The sequence below is a fragment of the Python bivittatus genome, unplaced genomic scaffold (genome assembly GCF_059951505.1).
Source record: "Python bivittatus isolate LINGU-HERP-01145 unplaced genomic scaffold, Pbiv_v1 ctg000020_np1212, whole genome shotgun sequence".
Taxonomy (NCBI): domain Eukaryota; kingdom Metazoa; phylum Chordata; class Lepidosauria; order Squamata; family Pythonidae; genus Python; species Python bivittatus.
In genome coordinates this window covers 47,294,058-47,308,295 of record NW_028277030.1, presented here as the reverse complement: position 1 = coordinate 47,308,295, position 14,238 = coordinate 47,294,058, and the positions used below count along the sequence as shown (strand labels likewise).

The window sequence follows — 14,238 nt, the reverse complement described above, 5'->3', positions numbered from 1 at the left end:
GCAAATATGAGCAGTTTTGATAGCAAAATGTCTTGCAAACATATCACAGTGACCCAAAGGGAGATATTCCACCTATCCTTTCCCAACAGAGGACAGGCCATCTTAAACCATGGAGCTTCAGAATGATACCTTGAATGATGGTGACAGAAGACAAGTCAAGACAAGACAACTGAACAGAGATTCAAGCCCAGGTTTGGATCCATACCATTGAAATGAAGGCAGATGCCTTGTTTATCATGGAGCCCACTAAACCTTTGGTCCAAGAAAGGCCAATTGAGGAAATAAAATCCAACATCCTCTTCATCTCCATGTACCAGAGATCAACATGGCATGCTGCAGAACTGCCTTACATTTCTGGGGAAATCTGCTGGTACCTGCTGAAAACTGAATGGAGTGCTCAAGGTTCTTGGGCAGACAGTTGACCACCTTAATTTGTTACCAATCTTGTAGAAGTCAGTGGTGCTAACAATGTGCAACTGTTGTATCTGTACTTAAACTTTACTGTGGTAGCTTTACTGACTTGATGGCATTAGTGAACTAGGCATTGCTTATTCCAGTAAATTAAACAATAGGACTTTTCAAATTGGTTCAGTCTATAGTAGCATGTATAATGGCATTTCTGTACTACTGAGCAAGTAAATTGCACTTGCATGAATTAGTCAATTTCTACTTAGAAATATTTGGGACAGTTTTTTGTTTTTTTTAATCAGGCTACTCTGCAAATGATACTTTTATTCTATGGACCGTCCCCACTACTGAATTAATGTTTTCCATCCATTTGTGAATTGGCAAAAGACTATACTTTGCTGTTCCCATTGCCCATTCCTCTTGGCTCTGCTTCCGGTCATTGCCAGTCACCTAACTTCCCTACAAAATAATGGGTGATAATGCCTAGTAGATTTTACCCACCTTGAAGGTGTTGCAGGACAGTGTCATATAAAGGGGAAAATAGGGGACAGTAGCGATTGCAGGATATGGGGAAGGAAGGTTTAACTCTTCCATTGCTATCCTGATGAAAATCTGTTCATCCAGTGCTGCAATTAAACTTAATAACAGAAAACAAAGCTTGTATTGTTGTCACTGTGCTAAGCTCAATTAAAAAAACAAATGAACCATGTTATTGGGAACTATGCCATTAATTTAATATGAAGGAATGTCTTCAATGTATTTCTGGGCTCAGAAAAGGTAGAGGAAATTGTGTGCTTCTGAGATCCTGCTACTTCCCAAGGTAATTGTACGGGCTATGTTAATTATGGGGAAGGAATTCTTTGGAAGCTGACTGTATTTCTTACAACTTTGCACAGTGCACAGAAAACAGACACATCGGGGTTCTTCTGAAGATGCCAGAGCATTAGTTCACTTTGTAATAGGACAGCATATTGATGCATATTTTCTAATCTAGGGTATCTGGATATGTTGATAGGGTGGCATTGTTAGTGTGCTTACTATGTTGTAAATCTGGTAGATCATATTCCTCTTATGTGAAATGTGTCAGGTAGTATTCCAGCAAGCATGCGGCTAATATATGGTTTTAATATTTCAATGGAAAATATTATAATTAAATGTTTTAATAGGTGACAAATGAAACTCTATTTGCAGAGATATTAGTTAATGTATTTAGAAAAGAATGTCAACATAAAAGAGTCTTATTTTCCCTAGTGAGTTAGATAGAGTTTTTAAAATTGATACTGAGCCAGATAAAGTCCAGATGTTTAGTCTTTCAAATGTTGTTTTAGGATTTCACTCCTCTTTAAAAATTTCCATGCTTAGCTTTTAATAGGCCTTTCTTAGTTAGACCCCTCACTAATGTATTTTAATTAAATCATAATTAAAATGTTATACGTGCAATAATTTTTAATTTAAAAATTAATTTAAAAATGTAATAGGTGTAAAAATCCCTTTTTTAAAATTAAAACAAAATGAAAACACTAGACATGGGATATATTATTTTTTCCTCCTGCTCTTCTTAAACATGCTTAGTGCTCTTTGGCAGGAGCAAAATCATGAAATCTTATATTTTCATGACTGTTTCTGTTTGATTGGAAGATCTCCTTGTTTGCAGGTTTCGTTTACTGAAGATCTCACAGTGGGCTGGGTTCATGCAGTATACTAGGCTAACGAAAACACAAACAAAGTGTGGTTCATCACAATGTGCGAATCCAGCATATTAATATCTGTGCCAGGGTAGTTGTTAGTGAGGGCAGTGGAGGCCTTAAATGAGCTACCAGCATCTAAACCTTACCCCCCAAAATTGTATTTTTTAATTTGTTGTTTTTTCCTCAATATTTGGCACTCTGCTTAACTTGGCACTGCCTAGTTTGTATATATAGATGGGTCACCCCTGGTAGAGGGCATTTGGTAAGTTTGCTTTGACCTTAATATGAGGATGGCCAATTTCAGTTTGGTAATGGCTGTGGTTTGTTTTTGTTTCAAAGGGGTTTTTGAGGGGGGAGGGGCGACATTATAAGAATCTGCAGGGGTAGCCTTGGCAGTGACTTAGTAATGTCCCCCAAGACAGATGAATGGTATGTGAGGGGAGGTATCCTGGCTTTTATTTCCCCCAAAGTTGAGTTTCGTTTAAGTCTTCTTTTTTTTTTGAGTTTCTTTTAAGTCTTTGTCTTAAAAAAAAACCATGAAAATATTAGCAGCATAAACCTGGGGACAGCAAAATGGGGCTGGATAGTCCTTGATGCTTATCCTGGGCTTAAAAGGAACATGAAGCATTTTATGAGTGTTGTTACAATTGCTTCTCCTTATTCTATCACTTTCTGCCTTCCATCAGGGCGAGTTAGACTAGCCATTATTCTTTTGTCAGATATCACTGTTTTCTGTTAATAACCCACTTTTTCTTTAGCCATTACTGTCTCTGTAAAGTATGTAGCCATTCGCATTTTGTTTCTTACTGGCTTTCAAATGTAGACATCTTGGGTGCAAGTAGAACACAGTCATCGTGTTAACATTCTTAGACAATGTTGCATTTCAGAGTTCAGCAAATGGTTCAGCAAACCATTACTACTAAACAACTAATGGTTCTTGACCTGTGGCAGATGGAAAAGACCAGATTGTTCTTCCGTATGCCACCTCATCTAAGGATAAGTTTGCTGGTATCATTGCTCATTGTTGCATTGCAATCCACTTGGATGAAATATTGTTCTTCCTGCATTCAATTCCTGTTCTGTTCCCTGTCTGTGTAAACTTTGGCTCTCCCTCTTTAGCCTTCCAGTACCATCCCAAGCTTTGAGCCCTAAATTCAGTTGTTAGCACATTTTCAAACCCTCTACTCCAGGAATTGCCCAGGTTCTAGTAGCTTGGAAGATTTCCAACAAACCTCTGTAGTCACACAAAGGTCATAGTATTCTGGGCCAGTCTCCAAATCTTGTCAGCGCTAGTTCCTGTAGCCTCTCTAATTAGCCTTAACCCTTCTCTTCAGAGTTCCTAGAAGACAAATGTTTACCCCATTAGCTTATTTACCTGAACCGGTATGGTCCAAGAGAAACTTTTCATCTCATTCTTCTTGTGGTTCCCATAATCTCCAGCTGACCCCAACAAACATTCATATTTATCTGTCATCAGGAGTTCACATTTTAATTATTTTCTCCTGTATATAAACTGTGTGTGTCAAACACTGAAGGATGTTGCAAATTAAAATGGAATGATTAACATCTGAAACAGACTGTTTACCAGGACTCAAGACTCTCTCATTTGCTGGATAGGCAGACTTGTAGGTATCAAGGCCCTGAGTCATATAGGCTTTAAAGGTGACAACCAGCATCCTGAATTACATCCAGCAGCAGACTGGTATAGTAATGATGTCGCAGAGATAAAGTATCTGGAATCTACCTGGGCTGCCACATGCTGTACCAGCTGAAACTTCCTGATGGTCTTCAAAGCAAGCCTCAGGTTCAGCAAATTGCAGAAGTCCAGCCATGAAATAACAAGGTCATTAGTAACCATGCACAGGGTCTTCTGATCTAGGAATGGCTGCATTTGGCACATTACATGGAGCTGTGCAAAGGCCCTCCTAAACACAGCCTCCATTTATGTTCAAGCAGGAGCTGTGAAAGAGTTCCTCTTCCCCTTGTAAGCCAGGTCTGTCCAGAGCAGCATGACCCCATCCAGAACTAAAGTTGGACCCACTTCAGATTCAGCTGGCCTTTGAATCCACAGCCATTTCACCTTGCTAGAGTTCAGTCCCATACAGAACCTAAAAGCCTTCAGGCATCACGTCAGAAATTCCATTGCATCCCCAGTCTGGCTAGGGATGGAGATATATAACTGGGTATCACCTTCATGTTGATGACACATCACCCTGAATTAATGAATGACCTCACCCAGTGGTTTCATGTAGACATTAAACAATATGGGGAACAGGCTTCTCTGGTTCAGATTACTTCTTAGCAACAGATGTGAGGATTTTTTTTCAAGATGGACATACAGCACAATTTTCCAGAAATCTTGTGGAATTATTTCTCAAGTGCTGCCGCAACTGATTTGTTAGTCTGGAGGTCAGAACAACCACCTTTTATTTCTTCTAGTAGAGTAATCTCAAAATAATGTAGAAGCAAGAAAGAATTTGGTAGTACTGTAATGGATATTAGTTCAAGTGCTACTTGAATATATTGGAAATTGAACCTGCAATCTTCTACATGCAAAAACTGCATGCTATTTCTGAATCAAATGACTTGGCCCTCGCAGCCATTCTCAAGAAATTATTTTAAAACTGTACATTTTTTAATGTTGGTATCCAAGTTAATATTTTTTCCATGAAACATCCGTGGAATATCCTGACTGAAGTATTTTAATGTTAATCCCTCTGTGAATTATAGAATATAACTAACTGGGGTTTCTTCCCAAGAAACATGAGCCATGTTATTTTAACCCTTTTCTCAAAAAATAGAGTATCTGTTACTGCAAGAATTTATTTTACATTCAGCTTTCCTTGAATAGAATGCCCCAAGCAGGACATTGTATTTCCTATGAGGTCTCAGGGAGATCTAGACTGTGTTTATATTTTGCAACATCTTCTAGAAACGACAGGCTTAATAATTCCATGTCACTAGTTTAGTTAAATATCTAGAAGTCGTGACAGGCTTGATCTTTAATCCTTAAGAAAATGTTAGGAATTTTCAAAAAACGATATTGTAAATACCTCATGTTACAATGCTTTAGGGACGAAATATCTTTAGTCCTATGACTTTTAGGCTTTTATAGAAAACTGCCTAATGGGATACCATGGGAATATTCGTATTAACTGTCTTAAATATGTCATCAGTGCATGAAGATAGCCACATTTGGTTTGGAGATTCTGTTTCTGACTTGCATGATTCTAGAAGTAGTTTTGTGTCTTCTTCTCTGTAGGTTGATCATACTACAGGGCCAGTAAATATAAACCGATCTAAAGATTGGTAATAATAACTAAAGCTGTGCAAATTCTTTGAAAGAGCTGCTTTGGAATATGTGAGTGTACTTGGCAGCGTCTCTTTTTGAACCATTAAACCAACCAGGTCTTTTTCCACACTCACAAAAGTGTTTTCAACTGTCTGTGTGCATGTGTATTACATTTGTTGAATTCTGCATGCTAGTCTTTCTAATCTTAGTTTATAATGCTGGAAAACAAACTTTCCAGAGTTCATATTCATTGAATCAGGAATGAGTCTAATTGAATTGGACCTGGTTAATTGAGGGACTGCCTATGTCCCATAGTATCTTCCTGTCCTATTTGATCTGGTGGGGTTGGCACACTTTGGGTTTCTTCAGTTAAACAGTGCCATCTATTGGGACCTTGGAAGCACACCTTCCCTGTAGCAGTGCCTGCCCTCCGGAACAACATTTTCCTAAGATCCAGATGGCCCCCACCCTGCTGATGTTTTGAAGGGCCTTAAAAACCTGGCTCTTCTCCCAGGACTTTAGTGAGAGACAGTGAGACTACCTTTGGATTGTGTGGGTGTATTTCTTTTTTCCATTCCTGTCCAGTTTCTGTCATCTTGCTATCTTTTCCCTTATCTTTGTTGTGTTGTGTTGTTGTTGTTGTTGTTGTTGTTGTTCCTCCTCCTCCTCCTCCTCCTCTTTACTTGTGGTGAGCCACCCAGTCGTTGGGAGTTGGGTGGCATACAAATTTAATAAATAAAGTAAATAAACTTCAGTAGTGTTGCATGTACAGTAGTTCATCATTAGACTCACAGAATATGTTGCCAGCCCTGGTATGAAAGTAGACAATTCTTGAGAATGCTATTAAATAGTGCTTTTTAATTTTTTTTTTAAGTGAAGTTTAGACTTCTAAATTACATAGTGGCTAATGGATGATCAAGTTTGAGGGAAAATAAGAAAAAAATCCATTCATTTCACAATTGTAATCATTTCCTACTTACTCATCCTGAGTGTATGTTAGTACCCTGCATAAGCCTCCATGATGTGATGTGGGCAAGAGTTGGTTGGCATATAGAGTAGTCTCTAGATTAGAGACCTTAGCTTGCATAGAACAGCATGAGCACGCTTTGGGTAAAATTGGGCTTTTGTTATGCTCTTGGCATTCTTTTCAAAATATGCCTGAACTGACTGATACTGTGTTTATTGTTGGCAAGGAATGCTACATGTGGCAAAGGTACAGCTAAAGCTAGTACCCTAGTCTACCCCTTCTCTAGCTTAAAGCATTGTGTGAAAGCTTTAATTGATTAAAACCATGGGTGGAGAAGTTAATATTTAAAGGCTCACCTGGCGATTACCATGGCACATGGAAGATTGTCCCTTGAAATGTAAAAGGACTAAATGGACAAGAACAAGAATTAACAGAGGAAAAGAAAGATAGAAAAAAAGATATGCTCTGGCTCTGTGGGAAAAAAGGGGGAAGTATATAATCAATCTAAATGAAGATGATCTTATTTATTACTTTGACTTCTGCTGCTGCATCAGTCTAAGTGGCTGATCTTATAGAGTGGAATTGATTGATATCTGTGGGTAAGTGAAAGCTTAATTATGAATGAAAGGGCTAAAATGTACATAAGAAAGCATGAATTGGTGCCATCTATTTTTTAAAAAATATTTTTGAAAGTCTTAAGTAAAAAGGCTATAAGTAAAAAGAAATACAAAATATATAGGAATGTAGGAGATAAACTACAGATAGTAAATATGGATAGATAAATAGCAGTAAAGACTGGTATATTCCAAAGTACAGCGTAAAATATTTAATTTTCTTTCTCTAAACAAAACCTAAATGTCCGCATTGAACTGTAAGCTAAACATGATTAATACAGTGCAAATCACTAACAAAACTATAAATTGTAAGCAATACATTAAATCAATACTGAAAGTTGTAGGTCAAATTAAGGTATAATTCGAGGGAGGGAGGGAGGGAGGAAGGAAGGAAGGAAGGGTTGAAGACTTCATATTTTAAGAACTATTTAAAGTTTGAATTCTTTCCTTACAGAGGACTCTTCATCACTTCCCATGATCGAGGACATATCGAAACATTGTTTAAATCATGGCCTGCAACTACCATAAAAGTAGGTGTCTCTTAGATGCATGTATGTGCATACTAGAATCATGCCTGTAAGTTACTGGTGTAAACAATAGTGTAGGGTTTATTTATTTATTTATTTATTTGTCTCCTGAAAATTCCATAAACGTAGTACCCCACCATACCATGCCTAAGAGAAAGCAAGTCTGGGACTTTGTAACACAGCAGGTTTTTTTTTTTTTAATGTGGGAACATTCAGATGTTTGGCCCTTTGACCATAGTCTTAAATATTTAGTACTAGCAAGAGTTCCACTGTACAATTTGGATGTGATATAGTAAAATGCTTTGAGGTTTATTTAAAATACTTTATCCTGCTTTTTTTTTTTTTATTCAAAAGCGCCACAAAAAATAACCTTAAAAGTTAAAACTGTTATTGCAAAAAATGAATTTTGGATTTTTTCCCCAACATATACGAATGAATAAAAAATATTCATGTGATTTATAGTATTCTAGTATCAAACAGACATTTTGATATCATAGTTTATAGTAGCACATATTGGAAGATGTGGGATATTAGACTGTTCCACTAAATAGTGTTACATAAAACTTCACGAATTCTGCAAAGCCTGCCAGTTATGGACTACTTAGCTTTTTCTACATACATGTTTGCTAAGCCACTAATATGACCAGCATTATTTATTAATTAAATATATTATTTATATTTCTAAGAGTATGCATTGTTTTTTTTCCCCTTTTGACTTTTATGAAAATAGCTGGCTAATATTAAATCCACATTTCATGTGAGAACAGCATTGTCAGCTTATTAAAGATTTCCCTTTGATTCAGTGGGCTCTGAATGGGAGCACTGAAATTATTTGGATACTGGGTACGCACCATCTCTACAGTGGAATGTATAATCTTCTCTAGATCTTGGCTGCCCTTTCAGGTATATGTGCTATCTGTAAAGGCATGCAGGGTTTGTAGAGCAGGTGGTTTGCCAGTTGCTGTTGCCCCATTGCCTATTATGTCAGTTGGGAGGTGGCTGTGACAATAACCGATGCATCTTACCCTCTCACCAGCTTTCAGATACTCCTTTTGGAGCCAGAACAGAAATATGTAACCACTGTGGAATGTAGCATTGAATACCTATTTCTTAAGCAACAATGGCTGTATTCTCAAAGGATTAGCAGAGAAAAACCAGAAACAGATTATTTTTGTTTATATACAGAAACTTTGAAACTGTGGTGAAAAATATCTGGCATGAAAGCTTCAGGTTCCTGAGATTCTTTCTCTGAGAACTTTGGAAGTGCTAAATGCTTTTAAAGAATTTTTCTGGTAGATAGCAGCCGATTTGGTTGCGTGATTCATGAACATGATTTATCTGAGATTTAAGCCATTTTCTCATTTGCACTATTTTTAAAGCAGCAGTGGGTAACCTCTGGACTCAGAGTTTTCTTGTCTGAGCCTCATTTGACTATGTGTGTCTTTAACATCTCCTCCAATTGTCATACTGCTTGCTTGCTTATTTGTTCGTTTACTTATATGGCTTATACCCTGCTTTACTACTCAGGTGGCTAACATTCAGTAAAATGTGAAATGCAAACAATTAAAAAAAAATTAAACCCAATGTTAAGTATAGTTAACAATTAAAAGACTGGCAAAAAGGTGTGTGCTTTGACTGATGTTCTAAAATGGAGACGTATGCAATTCAAGGCAATTCCACAGCCCAGGAGTAACGCAAGAGTATAATTCAGAACTGACATCAAGATCCCTGTACTTTGTACTTACTAGCAGCCTAACAGCAATATTTTAAATCAGTTGCAACTCCCAGTCATTTCTCAGTGTATATTTTACTTTATTGTGCTTAGCAAATCAACCAAATACAAATAAACACAACAGTATTAAAGGATCAATGCAACCTCAAAAATGATCAACATAGCAATGAAAAAGAGAAGAGGGTCCTAGAAATAATGTCCTAGAAATAATGTGATTAATAGAACAGCTCCAAAAATTTTGACCATGTTTAATTAACATTTTCTTCTATTCCAAGACCAATTCAGATGTTGACAACAATATGTTGCTGAGAACCAGGTGTAGATTTCTACTTTAAGTGTTGTATAATAATTCTTTTAGCCAACTCTCATTCTCCCCCCGATCCATAATTCTTGATACCATGATAAATTCCAAATACTGGAGATATAGCAAAAACAACATGTATGTCTTTAATACATATTGTTAACATTATCTATGTTCAGTCATGTTTTTCCAGTAGTCCCACGTAGTTTTTTTCTAGTAGTCCCACATAAACTGCATTGCAGTTGTCAACTGCTCCGTCCTCTTTTTCTTTCTTTTTGCATCAACCCTTGCGGTCACTCCTAATTTCCAGGAAATCCTGCTGGTTGGGAGGCTATATCAAAGAGGGCCTTTGCCCCAGCTGTTTTTCTTTTTTACCCACTGCTTCAGCTGAGCAGTCATTCTAGTAGGATTTTCTCACCCTCCAGCCATCCATATTTCAGCCCTATCTGGGTTGCTTTTTCCAATTCTCCAGGTGGAGAGAACCAAACAGCTACTAAATAAAAGGACAAAGAAGGCTTTATTAGTTAAAGGGAAACATCTTCAAAGATCAACATTTTGGACATTTCTGAAAACAGCCATGCCTGTGCAGGATTCCTCTTCTGTATAAATGAAAAATAATGTGGGATGATCTGTGGGTAGACACCAATTTGAGCAGATGAAATTATTAATGTAGGATGGGGGACTTTTATAAGAGATTAAGGGAGAATGAGGGGATCAATGCTTACGCATGTGCGTGGGGAATCAAGGAAGTCAAAGGAAGAAAGAGAATGATCCTGTCCATCTTGGACTGGCTCTGCTCAGTTCTGGCATGCTGCCTCAGGATGTGTTCCTGGAACAGATGTGACAGTTGGACTGACAAAGGCTCCCTATACCTAATTGGTTGATAATTAATAGCCTGTTGTCAGAAATTAAGTCCTTAAGTTGGAAAATAAGAATTGGAAATAGCATAGTGTCATTACTCAGAGGAGTTAAAGCAGCACATTAAACAGTTATGTTATTTAGTGCAAATGTCCAGAATCATGGTGCTGGGCTATCCGCACTCAATCACAGAGGTTGTGTCAGTAAATGAACTGATTTTTTCCTCCTTGCATCACAGCAAAATGTTGCAGTTTTTAAACAACAGATTCATTAGAGCAGGGTTCCTCAACCTTGGCAACATGCTGGCTGGGGAATTCTGGGATTTGAAGTCCACACATCTTCAAGTCACCACGGTTGAGAAACCCTGCATTAGAGCATCTGATTAAAAAGAAATGATTATCCAGAGCTCCCCAATTAATTGGGCAATAGAAACTGCAGATGGCAATGTCTGTCTTAAAACAAACATTGTCTCCTGTGTCAGAGAGATAACCTTTTATTTGCTTCATCCAAACACTTAAGAAAGAAATTACACCCACTGGTATCTTTTCCTTCACCAAAAGATCTTGGATATTTCAGAAGTAATTGCAAAGTTAAAAACATGATTTTTGCCAGTTTCTTCCACAGTCTTCTATTCTCTGCAAAATCCATTCTGGCAGAATGGGCCACTCTCTGAAATAGGGAAAGGAAATTGATCAAAACTGCCATTTCCTTTTATTAGTAGGGTTAGACCAACTGTCCATTCTGGAAATAAAAGGACATCATTAAAGAGAATCCAGTATGCTCACTTTGTTTGACATGAGTTGTTTCTCATGTACTGATTTAATCAGCCTAGACCCATATAGTTGATTGACCAAAGATCTATTTACTTAAGTAATGGCCTTAAAGAAAACACAGTTTTATGTATGTATATATGTATGGTGGTTGTTCTGAAAATAGTAATAACATGAAGGAGCTTAAACTGGCTTGCTTAAAACTGGTCATAACAAAGACTCCAGGATATCTTTGCAGTTCTATAATCCTTACCATACTTTTTCCATAGGCTATTGTAGTGACTGATGGAGAACGTATTCTTGGCCTTGGAGACCTAGGTTGTTATGGAATGGGCATCCCAGTGGGTAAACTAGCACTTTACACAGCATGCGGAGGATTGAAGCCCCAGGAGTGTCTGCCCGTTATGCTTGATGTGGGAACTGACAATGAGGTAACTGTTTGTTCATGCTGACATCAGTGTTTGACATATTTCAAGAGAGAGATAGACAAAACTGTGCAGTAATATATGCCTATTCAGAAAAAAAGATATGTTTAACATTTTTCTCAGAAAAAAATCTTTTCTTGTTCCAAAGTGATAGCATAGAGGTGTAATTTGTTAATTCCTTGCTTTCCATCCCATAAACATTGAGGCTTTTGTTGCAACAATGACCGTACTATCTTGAGTAGTGCAGGTGGGACAAAGCTGAATAGAAAGGAAGATGCATCAGTACAACTTTTGGCAAGGTAGTTGACTCCTAGGTGATGGTTAGGGCATAATGGTAACCTACCTATGCTTTATTCCTTGCACAATTCTTCTTATAATAATACAATGTTGGTTACATTAATAAATAGGAAACTGGACCTGTTTACTCTGGTTTGAAGTAAGAGAGCATGTAAGATTTTATGTTCATGCTTGGAAATCAACATTGCAGTCCTTTCTCTAGTTCTCTTCATGTAGGGTTGAGTTCCTATACTGAAAGAAAATTTGATAGTCATTACTTGTATTACTGATATATTCACCCCAAGAGGACATATTGTCTTAGATTCTAAGAACTGAAAATGAAGTTCTGCTCATGGAATGGGATTTTCCACTTCCCTTTTTACACTAATGAACTGTAACTGAAAATCAGGAAATAGTTCAGAATTGTCTTCAATGTATTGGTAAGATAGGCAGGCTGCGGTATCATGAAATATTTGGTAGACCTCAGCCCATCCTCTTCACACTCAAAGCAGACCTATTCACACTGAAGTTCCATTTGATCACAAGTATTATCTATTGTTTTAGGCTTATTTGAAGTGAACTTCAATATTAACTGCATAAGGAGAATGTGGTAGAAAAGGAAGATGACGAAATATTTTAGATGACAGAAATCTACGAAGTGATGAAATTAATACAAAACCATCAGATGATTTGCTAAATAGGTTTAATTATTTACTATCACTGTTTCAGAAAACCTGAAGGAATATAAAATTACTGCACAGTATATTTCCCATATTTAAAAACAGACAAGCTTGGAATCAGTTTGAAAAAGAGAACATATTAGTACATACAGCCTATTACCCTACTCTCAGCTGAAGTAAAAAAAAAAAAATCCTTAGAAATTAAACCTGTTAAGCCAAGTTCGGAATTACTGATGGAAACTTTTTGTTGTTGTTAAATACTTGCTTTTTTTAATGGAAAAGTGGAATGTCGGTTTGAAGGTCAACTAAAACTTCCAGCACCTGACAGATCTGTTTAAGTTTAGTTCTTAGTCAAAGGACTATTTGCTCTGAGGCTGTGTCTGCACAGCATTTTCACACAGTTCAGAAGAACCTGTTGTTCATTAGCAAACACAGAAAATTCCCTGCAGAAGAATTACCCCACCCTGATGGCTGGAAGTACTCTGAAATGCTTGCTTTCAGTGGTAGACTGTATAAGAAGCATAATTATTTATTTTCCTCCAAGTTCCATCTCATTGTTATTTATAAATTATGAGCCAAATTGGAAAAGTGGCAGCCTCCCTCCCCACCTTTTTTCCTTTTTTCCTTCAAAACGTTCCAAATATTGAAGGCCAGCTCTACTTCCTGAAATTTGTGTTTGGTCTAAAGCACTAATTAAGAATGATTTCTATGCAAATGCATCTTTTAAAAACTTGGATCCAAGAGAGGATTCTGAATCTGCTCTTCTTACATCCCAAGTAGACTGGGAGAAAAAAAGGAAAATTAGAGAACAGAACCACAAGGACTAAGGTAGCTTTTAAGATAAACCACTTGTGGAAAAAGAATAGGCCTCTCAGTTTGTATTTAAGAGGGTTTCTTGATAAAGGACAAATGTTTGAAATGCATACAGTTTGGCAATTAGAGAAGCAGCTATTTGTTTTGCTTGAGAAAAAATTAAATCCCAGAATGAAGTCAAAACTGGAGGATTTGGATATAACAAACGATTTTCTTCCTAAGGAATATAATAAATACAATATTAAATTAAAAATGCCTTTCCAGTCTGATACTCTCCTTCCCTATATGTTGGGATAAAAATACCACAAACTGGCATTTAGTACATTCATCACCAGATTGAAAGAAGCTGCATTTCAAACTGTTTTTCAGTTCTTCTCCTTTGTTTGAAAATAAGTAAGGAATTCTGTATATATTTTCACATGCAGATAATATGCATGTTTATTTACACAGCAAATTTAATTTTGATAAATCAGTGTTCAATAAATATATAATGTTGAACTATGTTAACCTCTGTCTTGGAACTCTTGAAAATATAGCTAACCATGTATTAGAGCTGAAAACGCAGAATTGTGTTACAGTATGGCCATAAAATTCCATTTCTGTGTTTCAGCTGCAATGAAATAGTGCTGTTGGAATTAGCAACAAATAATAATCAGTTGGAATGCCAAACAGGGAAGTTTATCAGAAGTTTCAGTTTGATGAGGCAGCTATCTAGACTGAACCTATGCATTTTAGTTAGAATGGAGTTGAGAAACCATGCACAAGCCCCGTTGTAACAGGCCATGTTTGTTGGTTCTGCACTCATGGAAGAGTTCTGTGTGATTGTGGCAGTCTTGTTTTAGGAGCCCAGATCCACCAAGGAGACAGCATATTCACATCAAAAATGC

General features: G+C 37.0%; 1 protein-coding gene across 2 annotated transcripts in view; it reads left to right on the top strand.

Annotated features, from left to right (window-relative positions):
• The window catches only part of ME1 (malic enzyme 1), a 126,044-nt gene that overhangs the window by 36,634 nt on the left and 75,172 nt on the right, over positions 1-14,238 (top strand). For both annotated transcript variants that reach the window (XM_088138093.1, XM_088138097.1), the window contains exons 4-5: positions 7,424-7,499; positions 11,427-11,588. In XM_088138093.1, the coding sequence (XP_087994219.1) occupies positions 7,424-7,499; positions 11,427-11,588 (238 nt within the window). The remainder of the gene's footprint in view (positions 1-7,423; positions 7,500-11,426; positions 11,589-14,238) is intronic.